The sequence below is a fragment of the Myotis brandtii genome, unplaced genomic scaffold, assembly GCF_000412655.1.
Source record: "Myotis brandtii unplaced genomic scaffold, ASM41265v1 scaffold103, whole genome shotgun sequence".
NCBI classification, from domain to species: Eukaryota; Metazoa; Chordata; class Mammalia; order Chiroptera; family Vespertilionidae; genus Myotis; species Myotis brandtii.
Window position 1 is genome coordinate 5,707,751 of NW_005353460.1, and position 16,429 is coordinate 5,724,179.

Below are 16,429 nucleotides of genomic sequence, written 5' to 3' on the forward strand. Positions count from 1 at the left end.
GCTTAGACAAAAAAAGGCATGTAGAGCTGAAGATGGACCAGGCTTTGCTGCTCATCCATAATGAACTACTTGGGACAAACTTGACTGTCTACTGGAATTCTGAACGCTGTTACCATGTAGGTAGAGTGTCCGTGCTCACAATTTTGTTTACTTGGGGGATAATTTGATATATCCTTGATGCTCATACCTGTAGCCCTTCACATGTTAACTTCAGTTTTATAGGTAAAGAAACAAACAGTCTATATAATCAGAGGAAATATAATCAGGGAGAATGCCTACCAATGAGCAACATTTGTTTATCTTTTCCACTATCTATATTTTTAAAAAACCCATTTCTCAGTGATGAGCAGAATTGGTGGAGCATGTTTTATTTTAGTCCTTTGCCTAATGCATAACCAGAGAAGGAAGTGAGGGACCTGGGTATTCTTCCAGGGCCAGGGTGGTGAGGACAGTGGAGAGGCTCATGATGTTAAAGAATTTATTTTAGCTGGGTATATATAACCACTGTAATTAAAGTAATTATGGTCCAGTGAAGCATTACAGGCTGATACATTTGAAATTCAAAACTTGATTTCCTTCGAAAAAAATAATATCAAGACTAATTCAAGATATTGGAGGAAATGAATAGATCAGCAGCTGATTAAGAAATCTGGAAAATTATAACAAATTTCTCTACCTAAAAATAGGTAACATTTTCAAATAATAAGTAATTCTCAATCTATATAAATTAACCTACATATACCACCCCCCAAAAAATGATGGCTTGGTATCTGATTTATTCTGCCGTATAGTTTGGATGTTCATCTTAAAACTCGGCAAAGAGATGACAAGAAATGCAGGCCAAACTTTCTAATTAATATGGGTTTAAAAGTCTTAAATGAAATTCTATCATGCAGAATAAGTTAGCATATTTAACATTTAAAAAAATATATATATATCTTTATTGCTTTCAGAGAGGAAGGGAGAAGGGAGAGAGAGATAGAAACATCAGTGATGAGAGAGAATCATTGATTGGCTGCCTCACCTCCTACTGGGGACCGAGCCCATAACCCGGGCATGTGACTTTGGCTGGAATTGAACCTGGGATCCTTCAGTCCACAGGCTGACGCTCTATCCGCTGAGCTAAACTGGCTAGGGCATAAGTTAGCATATTTAAAGATTCATTTATGTTGACATTTTTATCCTTGAGGAATCTTTAGAGCTCATATGAAAAGAAAATGATGAAATTTTAATGAAAGAAAATAGAGGTTAAATGGAACAACAGCCAATGCACTCTGATATGAAGACTAAACATAGGGAAAGTGGCAGCACTTTCCAAATTCATACATTTAACACAATTGTTATTAATATATAAATGGATACTTTATAGAATCTGCATAAATAATTCCAAAATTTATATGAAAAAGTAAGTGAGCAAGAGAATCAAAAACAGCCCGAAAGGAGAATGGGCACCAGGTCAAATCTATTGTGACCTACACTGGCTAGGTAGCCAAAAAAGAAGGGAAGCCCAGCTGGTGTTGCTCAGTGGTTGGGCATCGACCTATGAACCAGGAGGTCACAGTTCGATTCCCAGTCAGGGCACATGCCCAGGTTGTGGTTTCGATCCCCAGTGGGGGACATGCAGAAGGCAGCTGATCAATAATTCTCTCTCATCATTGATGTCTCTATCTCTTTGAAATCAATAAAAACTATATATATATGAGAAGTGAAGACCAGGACCAAAGTAAATGTAAGAAGCAAAAGCTAATTTAACATATTACAACTAAAACCCTGGGGAAAGGCATTTAGAATTATTGTATACCATCTATCAAATGCCGCAAGTGGATTCAAGTTTTAAAAAACCTCCACAACTTAAAAAATACTAAAAAATGCAGAGTACATTTTTAAACTAATGATGCAATAGGAGAAATGACAAGACAGATTAACACGACTGAATAAACTTTAAACACTTGTAATTAAAAACGAGGATATAACACGATGAAAAGGAAAGCCTTAGAGGGGGGAAATAGTTGATAGTTAAAAGTTTAATATTACAGTATATGAGGATGACATTTCTACTATTACCTTCAAGGGAATTTGGTGTTTAAAAGATGGCTTACACCATAGGAAACAAAATTGCAAAAGAATATTGAATTATTTAATCTACTGATAATTTAAAAATGCAGTCTTAATGTTGTGATATCATAAATACCTAGTACATGAACAAAAAGAAGAATGATTTTTAAATCCTGGGAAGGCTAGTGAGAAATAAATATATTGTAATTTTTCTTGAGTGCTATTTGGCACATATAACAAGAACCATTAAAATGATTATTTTTTATCCAGTAATTTTATTTTTTGAGGTTTATTTTAGGGAAAGAATTTAAATGAATAAGAGCACCATGTACAGATCTTTTAAAACAGAATAACTTATATAAATTATAAATATATATAATATACTTAAATTATATATTTATTTTTACAACAATATAATTCATATAAATTACATATAAAAAGATAAAACAAGCTTTGAAAGCAGCCTAAAAACACAAAATTGTAATGTTTGATGACATATAATACAATCATTAAAAGTTATAAATATGCAAATTGTGTAGAATCATGGAAATTTATTTGTTAAATAATAATCAAAACAGTAGAATGCAAGATGTAACGTATGCTTTGTATTTGTTAATTATGTGAAAAATCTACCTGTGAATAAAGGTTGTATAATTCCATAACAATACATGCTTACATAGGCAAATTTTATCTAAATTATTGAAATTTAAAATTTTTTTCGTAAGTATGAAAGAAAGTCATCCCAGGATCTTCAGTTGGATGTTCATGTCCTCCAACAGCCAGCAGACGTCCCAGCACCTCCGACCGTGCTCATGCTTTTATTTTGCAGTGCTTGCCCCAGGCTCTGGGGAATGTTTCTGGGAGTGGAGAACCTGGGAAGCCCAGCACGGCACCTGTGGCTGTGAGCACCCAGCACACCTCCATCCTGCAACTCAATGACACATTGGAAGAGAAGGAAGTTTGTAGGTTTGTACCTGCTTTGCTGTGACCTACTGCAGTCTGTTTTCTCCCTGCTTTTCTTCTTATTTGGTTTTTAGCTTTTTCTTCCTTCAAAATATTTTCCTTTATCTTTCCTGGTCTGCACCCAGGGATGCCTGTCACTCTGCTTTCATTACTTCACCAAAATCCAGCTCTTGTTTCCCTGATCTAATCATTTTCCTTAATTTTACCTAATCTTTATAGGCTGAAGTACAAATTTGGTGAATTTGGAAACTATTCTCTCTTGGTCAAGCATGTCCATAATGGAGTCAACGAAACTGCTTGTGACCTAGTCGTTAATAAGAATCCAGTCGACAGTAACCTTCGTATGTATACACTCTTTGTTGATTTTTTAAACTTTGCATTTTCAAGCGTTTTAGTTTTTGAGTACTGTTTGCAATACTTTGCAATTTAAAACCTGGATTATAGGTTATCTGTCTCATAGTTATGGTATATTTAAAATGTACTTATTACTGTGTCATTGGTATTTAAAATACCAAGAAGATTATGTGATATATAAAAAAAATTACATAGTATATCAACATAGTCTCATAGTTGTTTAGTTATGAAACATAAATAAGACAAAAAAGTTAATGCGCCGGAAAGAACCTAGAAATAGAGCAATCGACTGTCAAGTATCTTTCCTTGTTTGTGTGTGTCTTACGTTGGGAGTCCAGAGGTCCCCTTGGGTTAGGAAGGGGCCATTCAGTCTGTAATAACTCCACTGAAGAATATGTTACTCTGAGCCTTCCACTAGAACTAGATAATATAGTAAGTCCTAGGGCATTAGTACGTGCTGTGCACAGGGAAGCCATTGAAGTCTGTGTGTCATGTCAAAGGATGTAAGAGCCGGTATGAAAGGGCCAATCAATGTAGGACAATTTAAGTACTAAAAAGAATAATGAATGTAATCAATGGAAACACATTGAATATATAAAACCCAGTGAGTTCACTGTGAAACTCAAAAGAGCAAAGCCCCTCTCCGTGAATGTAATCAATGGAAACACATTGAATATACAAAACCCAGTTCACTGTGAAACTCAAAAGAGCAAAGCCCCTCTCCCCAAACAAAAACAAAACCAGGTTACAGGGCACCTGAAGGTAACTAATGTGACTTAAAATTGTCAGTTGAAAGGAAGGATTGAAGCCTGTATCCTGTTTTTCCTGTTGCAGCTGTATTTTAGGGTAATTAAATAGTCCTAGATCATGAGGGTAAATTCTTTAGAAAAGAGTTCCAGTTACTATAGGGCAGGATAGCAGAATATTTCACAATCCCTAATGAAATAATTGCTTTAGGCAAAAAATCAGGAGTGGGTGATACCATCCAATGAAACGGGAACTTAACCAGGGAGGGGTCAGGCTTCCACAGGCTGAACACAGCGTCGGCACAGGGTCAGTCTCAGGGGCTGGAGTACAGTGGGAAAAATACCACCTGTGAAGCATCCTTCCCCAAGACGGTGACCTTTTTAGTCAAGCCTTTACAGCTGCTTTCCCATGGTCAGAACATTTGGAGGGTAGAAGAACACGTTCGGTGGCACCATGAGGAAGTGTACTGACTGACCTGGGACATGAGACATACTCACAGATGACAGCTGACCTGGTGTTTGAACCAAGTCAATGGCTGCTTACGGTGAAATGAGACTTAAGAGACAACACAAGCCAACGCAAGATGTGAACCTTGTTTGGACCCAGATTTGAACCCACTAAGTACAAAAAACAGCGCTAGGGAATTATTGCTAATTTTGTATGACACTGTGATTATATCACAAAAGGTCCATTTTTAAGCAACTTTTAATTCTGAAATAGGTTTAGACTTCTAGAAACAGTGCAAAAAAGAGTTCCCATATACCCTTTACCCAGTTTTACCTAAACCCCTGACGTATATCATCATAGTACAAAGATCCCATGTACGATATTGAAACCAGGAACTTAACGTTGGTGCCTTCTCATCTACATACTTTTCCTTTTTCTCCTGTTGTTCCTTCTAATTTTTTTTTTCCTTCTGGTCCAGGATCCAATCCAGGATCCCACCGTGCATTTGAATGTGAGGCTCCTCCTGTGTAATCTAGGGCAGTTCTTTGTCTTTCATGACCTTGACACTTTTGAAGAGGACTGGCCAGTTTGTTAATTGGGTTTATTTGCTGTTCTCTCAGGATGAGGTCGTGCATTTTTGGTAGATTATTACGGAAGTGATGTGCCCTTCTCAGTGGATCATGTCAGGAGCTGCATGATGCTGATACATCTTTTATGAGACCGTAGCTTTAGAGATAGAACTGAGATGTAGGGGCATGATGGGTGTCTGGGATTTGCTTTAAAACACTTTAGGCCAAAAAAAGCAGAGGGGAGAGTGGTAATAGATAAAGCAAGAGTGACAATATTTTGATAATTCTAGAATTTAGGTGATGGGTGTGCGTGGGTTTATTGTACAATTCTCCGTATTTTTGTGTAGTTTGGTATCTTTCATAATGAAAATTAGCACTCCCCTTATGAAGTGTTCTCAGTTGTTTATAGGAAATTTAGCATAACAATATCGGCTTTTCCTTCATTTGTTGTGATTTTTATTTTTTGCATTTTTTCCTTTACAGATTAAATGTAATAATGTGACCACTTTGATTCTTCTGATGACATTTTTGGTGATAACATGCTTTCTGTTATTTTTATAGCTGTGTGTATTGCGTTCCTTGTTGGTCTGGCGGTCATCATTGCTGTGTGCTTTCTAAGGTTCTTGTTGAGGTAAGCACCACTGGGGAAAGTAGTAGTATTCTTTGATGAAAGGAATGCTTACTGTGTCCACCATGCCCCTTCCAGCCCTAGGACTAGGGATTCTTCAGTGTAGAAGAGCTGATCCCTGACTTCAGTGAAATGATAGCCTAGTTCTATTGGGTCTTGGCCTTCAGTCCTCCCAAATGGCTGAAAAAATAGAAGCAAATGCTTGAGAAGTAATTTCCTGAAGGAGTCTCACATCCTGCTTTATGAATAGAAGTGGTGATGATTGTAGGAGGTGGTTTCCACAGAGGACTTTTCTTCCTTCCCTCTGGCTCTGAGCCCTGGGGCCACCCCTCTAATCCAGTTTCCCAACTCCCGTCAGCCTGGGCATCTGGCAGCAGAGATGGAGGACGAGGTGTGGTACCTCCGGACCCCAGCAGGGTTAGCGGTTTGAGAGGAAATTATTTGTCGAGTAACAGCGATTCTGGTGAGAGTGAATTAATAGACTGGAAAAGGAAAAGAAAGTAAAATAGATCCAGGCCTGGCAAATCATCTTTCAAAGGAAAGTTCCTGTATGTTTTAAAAGGAATAAGATCGATTTTTCATGCACTCAGCCTGTGAGGGCCTCAGGAAGGACCACAGGGTTTTATTGGTGAGCCGTATGCAAATTGGAAGGAAGAGAACCTGGCCTTTAAGGTTGCTCACTCCGGGAACCCTGCAACTTTAGGGCTTTTATGCACTTTGACCCACTGCCTTTGTGCATCCCAGAAATAACTCCTGTAAGGGAAACCTGACTGTATGTAGGGGTAACAGGATGACTTGCAGCTCAGAAACAAGTGTGGAATCTACCTGCTTTTTAGGAACAGAGTATGATCCTAGCAGAGGCGTTTCATTTTTTTAAATTAAGGTATCATCTTGTCAATCTTTATATATAATGCAAATACTGTTCTAGTTTATTAGGATTTTCTTCATGTGGTGCTTTTCATGTGAATGTGGGGAAACCTGACTGTATGTAGGGGTAACAGAATGACCTGCTGCTCAGAAACAAGTGTGGAATCTACCTGCTTTTTAGGGACAGAGTATGATCCTAGCAGAGGCGTTTCATTTCTTTGAATTAAGGTTATCATCTTGTCAATCTTTGGATATGATGCAAATACTGTTCCAGTTTGTTAGGATTTTCTTCATGTGGTGCTTTTCATGTGAATGTATCTATTGCATCACTTTCTAAAGTAATTGGTAGCTGATATCAAGCTCTGGCAAAGGGAGGAGGTACCACCTCACTCCACTGGGAATTGAAACTGCTTTGCATGAGAGTCTGCCTTTGCAGCCTGCAGGCAGAATGCTGTGATTGGCAAAGGGAGATCCCTGTCCTTGCCCCGTCACTCCCCAGCATGCCCATGAAAGGCTGGGGAAGTTCAGGTTCGTCTGAACCAGAAAAAGTAGTAAGAATACAGCTTCTCTCCTTTCACTTGGAGAACAAGCATGTATAACAATTTTTAAAAGTTCAGTTTTAAAATATTTTAACTTCTCCTTTTCACCCTTCCTTAGATGTCTCTATTTTAATATTTTTCATGTAACAGTGATGTTATCAGTTCTGAATAAACTAGAAATAGGAGTTGAGTTGTGGGGAAAACAAGAAAAGAGATTAAAAATATATTCAGCCCTAGCCAGTTTGCTCAGTTGTTAGAGCATTGGCCTGCAGACCAAAGGGCCCTGGGTTTGATTCCGGTCAAGGGCACATACCTTGGTGGCAGGCTTCTCCCAGGCCTGGGTCCTGGTCAGGGCTCATGCAGGAGGCAATCAATCGATGTGTTTCTCTCACATCAGTGTTTCTCTCTGTCTTTCCCTCTCTCTTCCACTCTCCCTAAAAATCAATGGAAAAATATCCTCTGATGAGGATTAACAACAACAGCATAAATATATTCACTGACTATATAGATCATGCTTGGATACTGATTTAAAAAATTATACTGTAAGGAAAAACTTATGAGATTGAGAAATTGAACTGGCCATTTGGTAATATTAAGGAATTATTGATAATATTTTAAAATGCAATAAAGGGCCAAAACCGGTTTGGCTCAGTGGATAGAGCGTCGGCCTGCGGACTGGGGGGTCCCGGGTTCGGTTCCGGTCGGGGGCATGTACCTGGGTTGCGGGCACATCCCCAGTGGGGGATGTGCAGGAGGCAGCTGATCGATGTTTCTCTCTCATCGATGTTTCTAACTCTCTATCTCTCTCCTTTCCTCTCTGTAAAAAATCAATAAAATATATTTAAAAAAAAATGCAATAAAGGTACTACAGTTATATTTAAAAATTGAAAAGTTTTATTGTTTGGAGATATATACTGAAGTATTTATGGATGAAATGATATGATGTTTGGGATTCTTTAAAATAAAAGGGGCATTGTGTGGGAGTGTGGAGGAAGTAAGACTGACATGTGTAGATACTTGTTGAAGCTGGGAGGTTGGTCTATGAGACTTATTATACTAGTTCCTCTACTTCTGCATATGCTTGAAACTTTCCACAATAAAAAAAAAAGAAAGAAAAAGGAAAAATCCTATGTATTGGATAATTCAAATGTACAAAGTTTATGTAAAAGTTTATGTAAAATGAGTTTTTCTCATTTAGTCAAGCATTCAGTTAATATATTTATCTTTTGTTAATCATGTAAATCAGTTTAATATCATCTGGATATCTTTTTGAACAAAAGTACCCTTCTAGAAAATAAGAACCCCATATATTAACTATTTGAATTATTCCAAAGTTACTTTCAAGCTTTCTCAGTATGTATATATGCATTTTAGTTCAGTTGTAGCTGAGCCTGTGTAATGGGTTTTTGCTTTTTGTTTTTAACAGTTTAGATTTGCATTTCTTTGTATAGACACAGGCCACATTCTTGTTATTTTTAATAGCTGTATCTCACCCTGTTACACAGCTGGCATATACTGTGTAACAGGGTCATTTCTCTATTGAGTGTGCTTGTTTGAAATTTCTTGCTATTCTTATTTTAATGATATGATGCATTATTAATAAGAATTCTTATTAGCATTATTAGTAGTATTAATAAGAATTCTAGCCACAGGGAATAATAACCTCAATAAACCCTCACAACAACTCTATTCCTATTTCTATTGATGAGAAAATTATGCTGTAAGAGTCAAGCATTTAAAATACAGTTGCTATAAACTTTGATTTGCACTTTTGTTTCTTTAAAAATTTTAAATGTTTAATTCTTTGACTTGTATGGGATTTGAACTTATAATAATTTTTGTTTTAATCAATTAATATGCTATCCAATCATTTTGAAATTATGCCAAAGAACACAAAAGAACTGTGCCTTCTATTTGTTTACAGTTTGGATGACTTTAATAACTGGATTTCTAAAGCAATAAATTCTCGGGAAACTGATCGCCTCATCAACTCCGTGAGTTATTAGACTGCGTCATGTGTGGTCTGGGTGGTTTTGTATGTTTGGAATTTACAGTTTCCTCCTTAATCATCTGTAGTATCTGGTTTAATTCATCTTATTTACGTTGTGGAAGGCCAGGTCATGTGTCCTGTATTCTTAATAAAGAGCAGCTTCTCTCAGCTCTGTGAAGGGCACTGTCCCCTCCGCTTCTTCCCTGAGGTTGGGCTCTGGGCTGCCTCGCGATGTTTCGCTCTGCAGGCAGTGCTGTTGAATCAGTCCAGTTACGTAGAGAGTCACTGAGCACCAGAGACACCAGTGTTGACTCTGTAAATGCCAAGGCCTCCTGAGATGAGCAAGCATATTGCTGTGCTAATAAATTCATTATGGACATATGGATGCCCCCGTGTGAACATTCTTGCTTGTATGTTTGCACAGATGCAACTTATGGACCAGTTCTTCATGGTCGTGTATCAGCATGGGCAGTGCAAGCTCAGCAAAAGGCACAAAACCAAATAAAGGAAAAACTAAACCTCCAGATGGGATCCTTACAAAAGCAAATTGAAGTATTGTTCAGAACAACGATCTTTAGCTGTCCACGTGGTTCACTTCTCCCTAAACAATGGGAAAATGAAATTTACTCCCTAGCATTATGAATCACTTGTCCGTCTCCCCTTTTTTCTGAAGGAGCTGGGCTCTCCAAGCAGGGCAGGCCTGTTCGGTGACGATGCCCAACCAGAAGTATGGCGTCTGTCTGCGGTGCCTCGGCGCCTCCGCTGCGTGGACACGTTCCGGGGGTACGTGGCTCCCTTGTAACACTGTGGGCACAGGTAGTCTCAGGTTACATGTTTACACATAAACACATTTTTATGTTAAAAGTATTTCATATTTCTTTTTGTTTTCTAGTTTTTTTTGTTTTTTTTTTATTGCTTAAAGTATTACAAAGTGTATTACATATGTTTCCTTTTTCCCCCTCCTTGATCTTCCCCCAGCCTCCCCTACCCCCCAGTGTCTTGTGTCCATTGGTTATGCTTATATGCATGCATACAAGTCCTTCGGTTGATCTCTTACCACCCCCCCAACCCTCCCCGGCCTTCCCACTATAGTTTGACAGTCTGTTCCATGCTGCTTTGCCTCTGTATCTATTTTTGTTCATCAGTTTACAATGGTCTTTATTATCCATAAATGAGTGAGATCATGTGGTATTTTTCTTTCATTGACTGGCTTATTTCACTTAGCATAATTTCATATTTCTTTTACTTTCTAGGCTAGAAAGGATTTCTTGCTAGAAAAGAAAAGCAGCAGCCATAGCCGGTTTGGCTCAGTGGATAGAGTGTCAACCTGTGGACTGAAGGGTCCCGGGTTCAATCCCAGTCAAGGGCACGTACCTTAGTTGCAGATTCCCCGGCCCTGGTCGGGGTGTGTGCAGGAGGCAACTAGTTGATGTGTCTCTCTCATATCGATGTTTCTCTGTCTCTCCCTCTCTCTTCCACTCTCTCCAAAAGTCAATGGAAAAATGTCCTCAGGTGAAGATTAACCAAAAAAACCCACAAAAAAAGCGAGAAAAGCAGCAGCCTCTCCTTACTGGGAAGCTTTGGTCGTCAGTGTCTGTGAGCTGGCGAGGAGTAGTGGGGCAGGACCAGAGCCAGTTGCCACTGGTGTGTAGATTCTGCTGAGTTAAGGTCATTTGCATTTGGGCAGGTAGCTGTACGTGGGGCCCCCACATCCACATGCACCCCCATGCCCGGTCAGTCACTTGACAGATGAGAAGACGCAGTAGTTTAGAAACAAAACACCAGCACCCCAAGGAGTTGTCCTCTAGCTGCCTTCACTGCTGTCCTTCACCGCCACTAGCAAAACAGCTAGAATATCAGGCCTTTTTATAACAAACCCACAGCATCATATGGTAAATTGTTACCTATAATAATAAAAGTGTAATATGCTAATTAGACTGGATGTCCTTCTGGACAACCTTCCGGATGAAGCCAAAGCCGGGGCTGCAACCATGGGATGGAGGAAGCTGCCGCAGCTGCGAAGGAGGGATCCAGGCTGCCACCTCGGCTGCGCCGTCCTACGCTTGCATGAATTTCATGTATCGGGCCTCTAGTTGTTTTATAGTTCTGGTAGAAGAGTCGGGTTTTCCTTTTCAGCTGATGTGGGAGCCTTCCTTGAGACCAGCCTTGAATTCTGGGCCACAGGCCTGTGTCACTCACAGGCCTCAGCTGTGACGAGGTCCTTCCGAAAGTCGTGATACTGGACAGTTCTTACTCTTCACATGTGTAGTGCTCATCTAAGACGTGTGCATATAAAAGACGAGTGTTAGTGTGGACACAATGTACTGTACGAGGTCCTGGAATCTTGTAGGAAATGATAAATGCCACTAATCCTGAAAATAAGTATAAAAATCATTCCTAAAAGTAACGCTGTATATTGGTATCAGGGAATTCTGGTAAGTCTGTAACAGGGCAATGATATTCTAAAGTAAAATTTGGAATAATAATGGAGAACTAAACACTGTCTTTACTCCTCTGTGGCTGCTAACCTTGTTGGGGGACCCTGACCTCCTATACAAGGAAGAACCTATGTCTTTGCTGTGACACCTTGAGCTCCATCATTAGGAAGTGGTCCTGGCTGTTGGTTTAAGTCTTTGGTCCCTTGTGTTTCATCACTAATATAAACTCAGGGCTTTTGGGGGCAAGAGGGCTGGGGGGTTTTTTTGTGGGGTTTTTTTTTTTTCCCCCCGTTCGTATATATGCAGGTTGAAATATGGAAACTACACAGTATAATTCGAAAGAAGTGTAATCTCTCCATCGCAGGTACCTACAAAAAGAACAGTTATTAGAAAAGTATACATAATGCTTGTATAACTTTGGGCATTATTGTTATCCTATTGGACTTTTAGACCTGGGCCACCCGAACCCAAAGAAAGTGTGAGAGATGGGAGCGCTTTCTTCAGATGATCCAAGTGCAGAGTGGGGACCTGGTCTGGGCCCCAGACCCTGTTTGTCAGACCCTGCCCTCCTGCCACTTTGCTTTCAGTAACTTTCATAATAAGGCTGTTGTGTGGTGGTTCAAAAATTCACCTTTGTCACCTGCCACCTGTGTACCATCTGGGTTGCTGGGAAGGCATGACACCTTTGTCATTGTCTTAGGGGTGTGAGTGAGATAGGAAAACTGAAGGAAGGATGTAGGTCTTTTGTTTGGGACCCAGTATCAGAATCGAGGAAGGTGCTGGTCATTGTCCTCCTGGGGCAGTAGCAGATGGGGAGGGCCTGTGTGTTCCTTCACAGTGTTTTCCTTTTAAATTTAGGAAGTATTCACACTCTAGATTCCCTTTCCTTACCTCTCCGTGTTGGTGTTTCCCTTCAGGACTGACAGTGGCTGACCTTGTGTTCCCATGGTGAGTTCGTCTGCCACCAGCTCTCCCGCAGGGCATCTCCGGGTTTTCCTTTTCAGCTGATGTGGGAGCCTTTCTTGAGACCAGCCTTGAGTTCTGGGCCACAGGCCTGTGTCACTCACAGGCCTCTGCTGTGACGAGGTCCTTCCAAAAGTCGTGGTGCTGGACAGTTCTTATACTTCGCATGCGTAGTTGCTCATCTAGACTTGTGCATATAAAAGACGAGTGTTAGTGTGGACACAATGTACTGTACGAGGTCCTGGAATCTTGTAGGAAATGATAAATGCCACTAATCCTGAAAATAAGTATAAAAATCATTCCTAAAAGTAACGCTGTATATTGGTATCAGGGAATTCTGGTAAGTCTGTAACAGGGCAATGATATTCTAAAGTAAAATTTGGAATAATAATGGAGAACTAAACACTGTCTTTACTCCTCTGTGGCTGCTAACCTTGTTGGGGGACCCTGACCTCCTATACAAGGAAGAACCTATGTCTTTGCTGTGACACCTTGAGCTCCATCATTAGGAAGTGGTCCTGGCTGTTGGTTTAAGTCTTTGGTCCCTTGTGTTTCATCACTAATATAAACTCAGGGCTTTTGGGGGCAAGAGGGCTGGGGGTTTTTTTGTGGGTTTTTTTTTTTTTGAGCCAGATTAGGAGGAACTTTTACAAGCCCACAGACCTGCTAATTATTTACGTATATTGTCTGTGAGGGTCCCTACAGAAAAGTGGCTTGCTGTGTGCAATCAGAGCAAACTCATCTCTGTAACCCTTCTTCAAATAGAGAAATTGCTATTCTGATTTTTTTTAAAAAGGTAATTTAGTATGGTAAAAGAAAGGAAAGAAGAGAGATGCGTGGCTCAGACAAAATCAGAAAAGAAAAAAAAAAATAAAGCTTTCATTTTTCTTCCAGGAGCAAAAGTGAGTTAGAAATGATTGAAGTGTGTGGTTTGTTTCTCAAGGACCGGAGGGCATGCTAGTGAATGCTGAGCTGATTGGATTACAGCATCTCCATCCTTATTTCTCTCTGATGATTACCTGGGACAGTTGTTCTTGGAAATTGCACTTAGTGCTGAAAAATCTCCCCTAGGACAGGACTCGAGGGCACACAAACCTGACAGCCTAGAGGCCTGCGTTCTATGTTTCCTCTGCTATTAACCCAATGTCATTTCAGTAATTAGCTACTTTTAAAAAATCATGTGTAGCTTCTCTTATGTAACAGGTTATAAAATATTATGATATGTTACAATTTTTTTTGTATATATAGACCAAAACATTAGAAATGGCCATCTAGTAATAGCTGGGTATTTTTTTTTAGGTTTGTATTTATTATGGGATCTTCAGTTTTTCTATCAATGACTTCCATACTGCAGCGGGGATGTTCAAAATTCAGACTGCTGGGGAAAGTTGCGTGGAGGAGTTTCCTGTTAATCTGCATAGGAATTGTCATTGTGAACCCCAATTATTGCCTTGGTCCATGTAAGTATATCCCCCCCCCCTCTGTTCGTATATATGCAGGTTGAAATATGGAAACTACACAGTATAAATCAAAAGAAGTGTAATCTGTCCATCGCAGGTACCTACAAAAAGAACAGTTATTAGAAAAGTATCATAATGCTTGTATAACTTTGGGCATTATTGTTATCCTATTGGACTTCTAGACCTGGGCCACCCGAACCCAAAGAAAGCCCGAGAGATGGGAGCGCTTTCTTCATATGATCCAAGTGCAGAGCGGGGCCAAGTGGGGACCTGGTCTGGGCCCCAGACCCTGTTTGTCACCTGTTAGTCAAATATATTCTTTTTTACTTCAATTAGTTATTTTTATTTAGTCTTTATATCAGCCATTTTAAAGTTAATTTTTAAAGAGAGAGAGCAAGGTAGAGAGAGAAATAATCGATTTGTTGTTCTGCTTATTTATGCATTCATTGGTTTAGACCTGGGCCACCCGAACCCAAAGAAAGTGTGAGAGATGGGAGCGCTTTCTTCAGATGATCCAAGTGCAGAGTGGGGACCTGGTCTGGGCCCCAGACCCTGTTTGTCAGACCCTGCCCTCCTGCCACTTTGCTTTCAGTAACTTTCATAATAAGGCTGTTGTGTGGTGGTTCAAAATTTCACCTTTGTCACCTGCCACCTGTGTGCCATCTGGGTTGCTGGGAAGGCATGACACCGTTGTCATTGTCTTAGGGGTGTGAGCGAGATAGGAAAGCTGAAGGAAGGATGTAGGTCCTTTGTTTGGGACCCAGTATCAGAATCGAGGAAGGTGCTGGTCATTGTCCTCCTGGGGCAGTAGCAGAAGTGGACACAAATAGCTAGACACTAGCCAGATGAACCCCCCAGGCAATGACCACTAAGACTAGGCATTAGGAGGAGGTAGAGGTCACTTCTAGTTGGGGTCACAAGGGAAGGTGTCACAGAAAAGTTGACTCGTGGATCTCCAGAGGCGGGCCACTGCTCGCAGGATACATTATAGGTTCATTATAGGGTTCCACTCTTCTAGTGATAGAGCCCAGTGGCCTGTAGGGTAGGGAGAGTCCGTCGGTGAATTGTGAGTTGAATCCATAGTCTCATGAGAAAGGCCCAGGAGATGCACTTCAAGGCTAAGGGTAGTTCCTGCTTCGTCCCCACCCCCGAGGCAGACACTTCTGTTCTCATCCCAGTCCCCCAGCGGGCCAGCTTCCTGCTGTGAGTGTGAGCATGTCTGCTGACCACATGTAGTATTTCCGTCTCCGAGAGCTTAAAGAGGACGCACTCAGGTGCAGTGTAGGTGTGTCTTCCCCCTTAGGAGAAAGTAACGCCTTGGGGTAAGATGAGAGATGCTGACTAACCTCTCCCAAACGTGGACCTCCTGCAGTGTCGTGGGATAAGGTGCGGATCCCCGGCGTGCTCCAGCGGCTGGGGGTGACCTACTTCGTGGTGGCCGTGCTAGAGCTCCTCTTTGCCAAGCCTGTGCCTGAAAGCTGTGTCTCGGTGAGAAACCCTGTTTTTTAAAAGAGGGGGGAAATGCCTCTGGTTTTTAGAACTTTCTTTAGTTCTGAGTGCAGTACTGTACTTCAGTAGATTCTTTGATCCTGTTAGTCAAATATATTCTTTTTTACTTCAATTAGTTATTTTTATTTAGTCTTTATATCAGCCATTTTAAAGTTAATTTTTAAAGAGAGAGAGCAAGGTAGAGAGAGAAATAATCGATTTGTTGTTCTGCTTATTTATGCATTCATTGGTTGCTTCTTGTATGTACTCTGAATGGAGATTGAATCCGCAATCTTGGCGTAATGGGACCTCGTTCTAACCAACTGAGCTACACAGCCAGAGCTATCAGTCAGGTTTTTTGGGGGTTTTTTTGTGTTAAAAAACACATGAGATCTACCTTCTTAACACATTTTTAAGTGTCCAGTGACCAAAGGTATTTGGATGGTGTTAAAATAATATCACCATCACCTAGATTGCTGGCTCAATCTCTTTTAATTTCCTTGTGGTATAAGATCTACACTAATAAAAGAGAAACATGGTAATTGGCGTACGACCGCTACCCTTCCCATTGGCTAATCAGGGAGATATGCAAATTAACTGACAGCCAAGATGGCGGCAGGCAGCCAGGCAGCTTGAAACTAACATGAGGCTTGCTTCCTTCAGTGACGGAGGAAACCAACGTTCCCCGCCTGCCTTGCAGGCCTCTGAGCCTGCAGTTTGAACATTGTAACAAACATAGAAGCTAAAAAAAACCCCAGAAACCAGCTTTCAGCGAGCTGGGATCTCAGAGCTGGAGTCAGAGCTGGAGTTATACATTGTTTCGAACCGAAACAAACCAGATACCTACTTTCAGCAGCGGAGGCCTAAGAGCTGGAGCCTCAGAGCTAAAGCTGGCCCAGAATAAAAAAAAGAAAAAAGAAA

General features: G+C 40.6%; 1 protein-coding gene across 1 annotated transcript in view; it reads left to right on the forward strand.

Moving 5' to 3' along the window:
* Positions 1–16,429, forward strand: part of HGSNAT (heparan-alpha-glucosaminide N-acetyltransferase) — a 24,386-nt gene continuing 7,957 nt past the window's right edge. The window contains exons 1-10 of the mRNA XM_014536743.1: positions 1–116; positions 2,885–3,021; positions 3,238–3,359; positions 5,697–5,766; positions 9,094–9,163; positions 9,833–9,942; positions 10,260–10,295; positions 12,456–12,545; positions 13,860–14,020; positions 15,393–15,508. Of these exons, the coding sequence (XP_014392229.1) occupies positions 33–116; positions 2,885–3,021; positions 3,238–3,359; positions 5,697–5,766; positions 9,094–9,163; positions 9,833–9,942; positions 10,260–10,295; positions 12,456–12,545; positions 13,860–14,020; positions 15,393–15,508 (996 nt within the window). The 5' untranslated portion in view covers positions 1–32. The remainder of the gene's footprint in view (positions 117–2,884; positions 3,022–3,237; positions 3,360–5,696; positions 5,767–9,093; positions 9,164–9,832; positions 9,943–10,259; positions 10,296–12,455; positions 12,546–13,859; positions 14,021–15,392; positions 15,509–16,429) is intronic.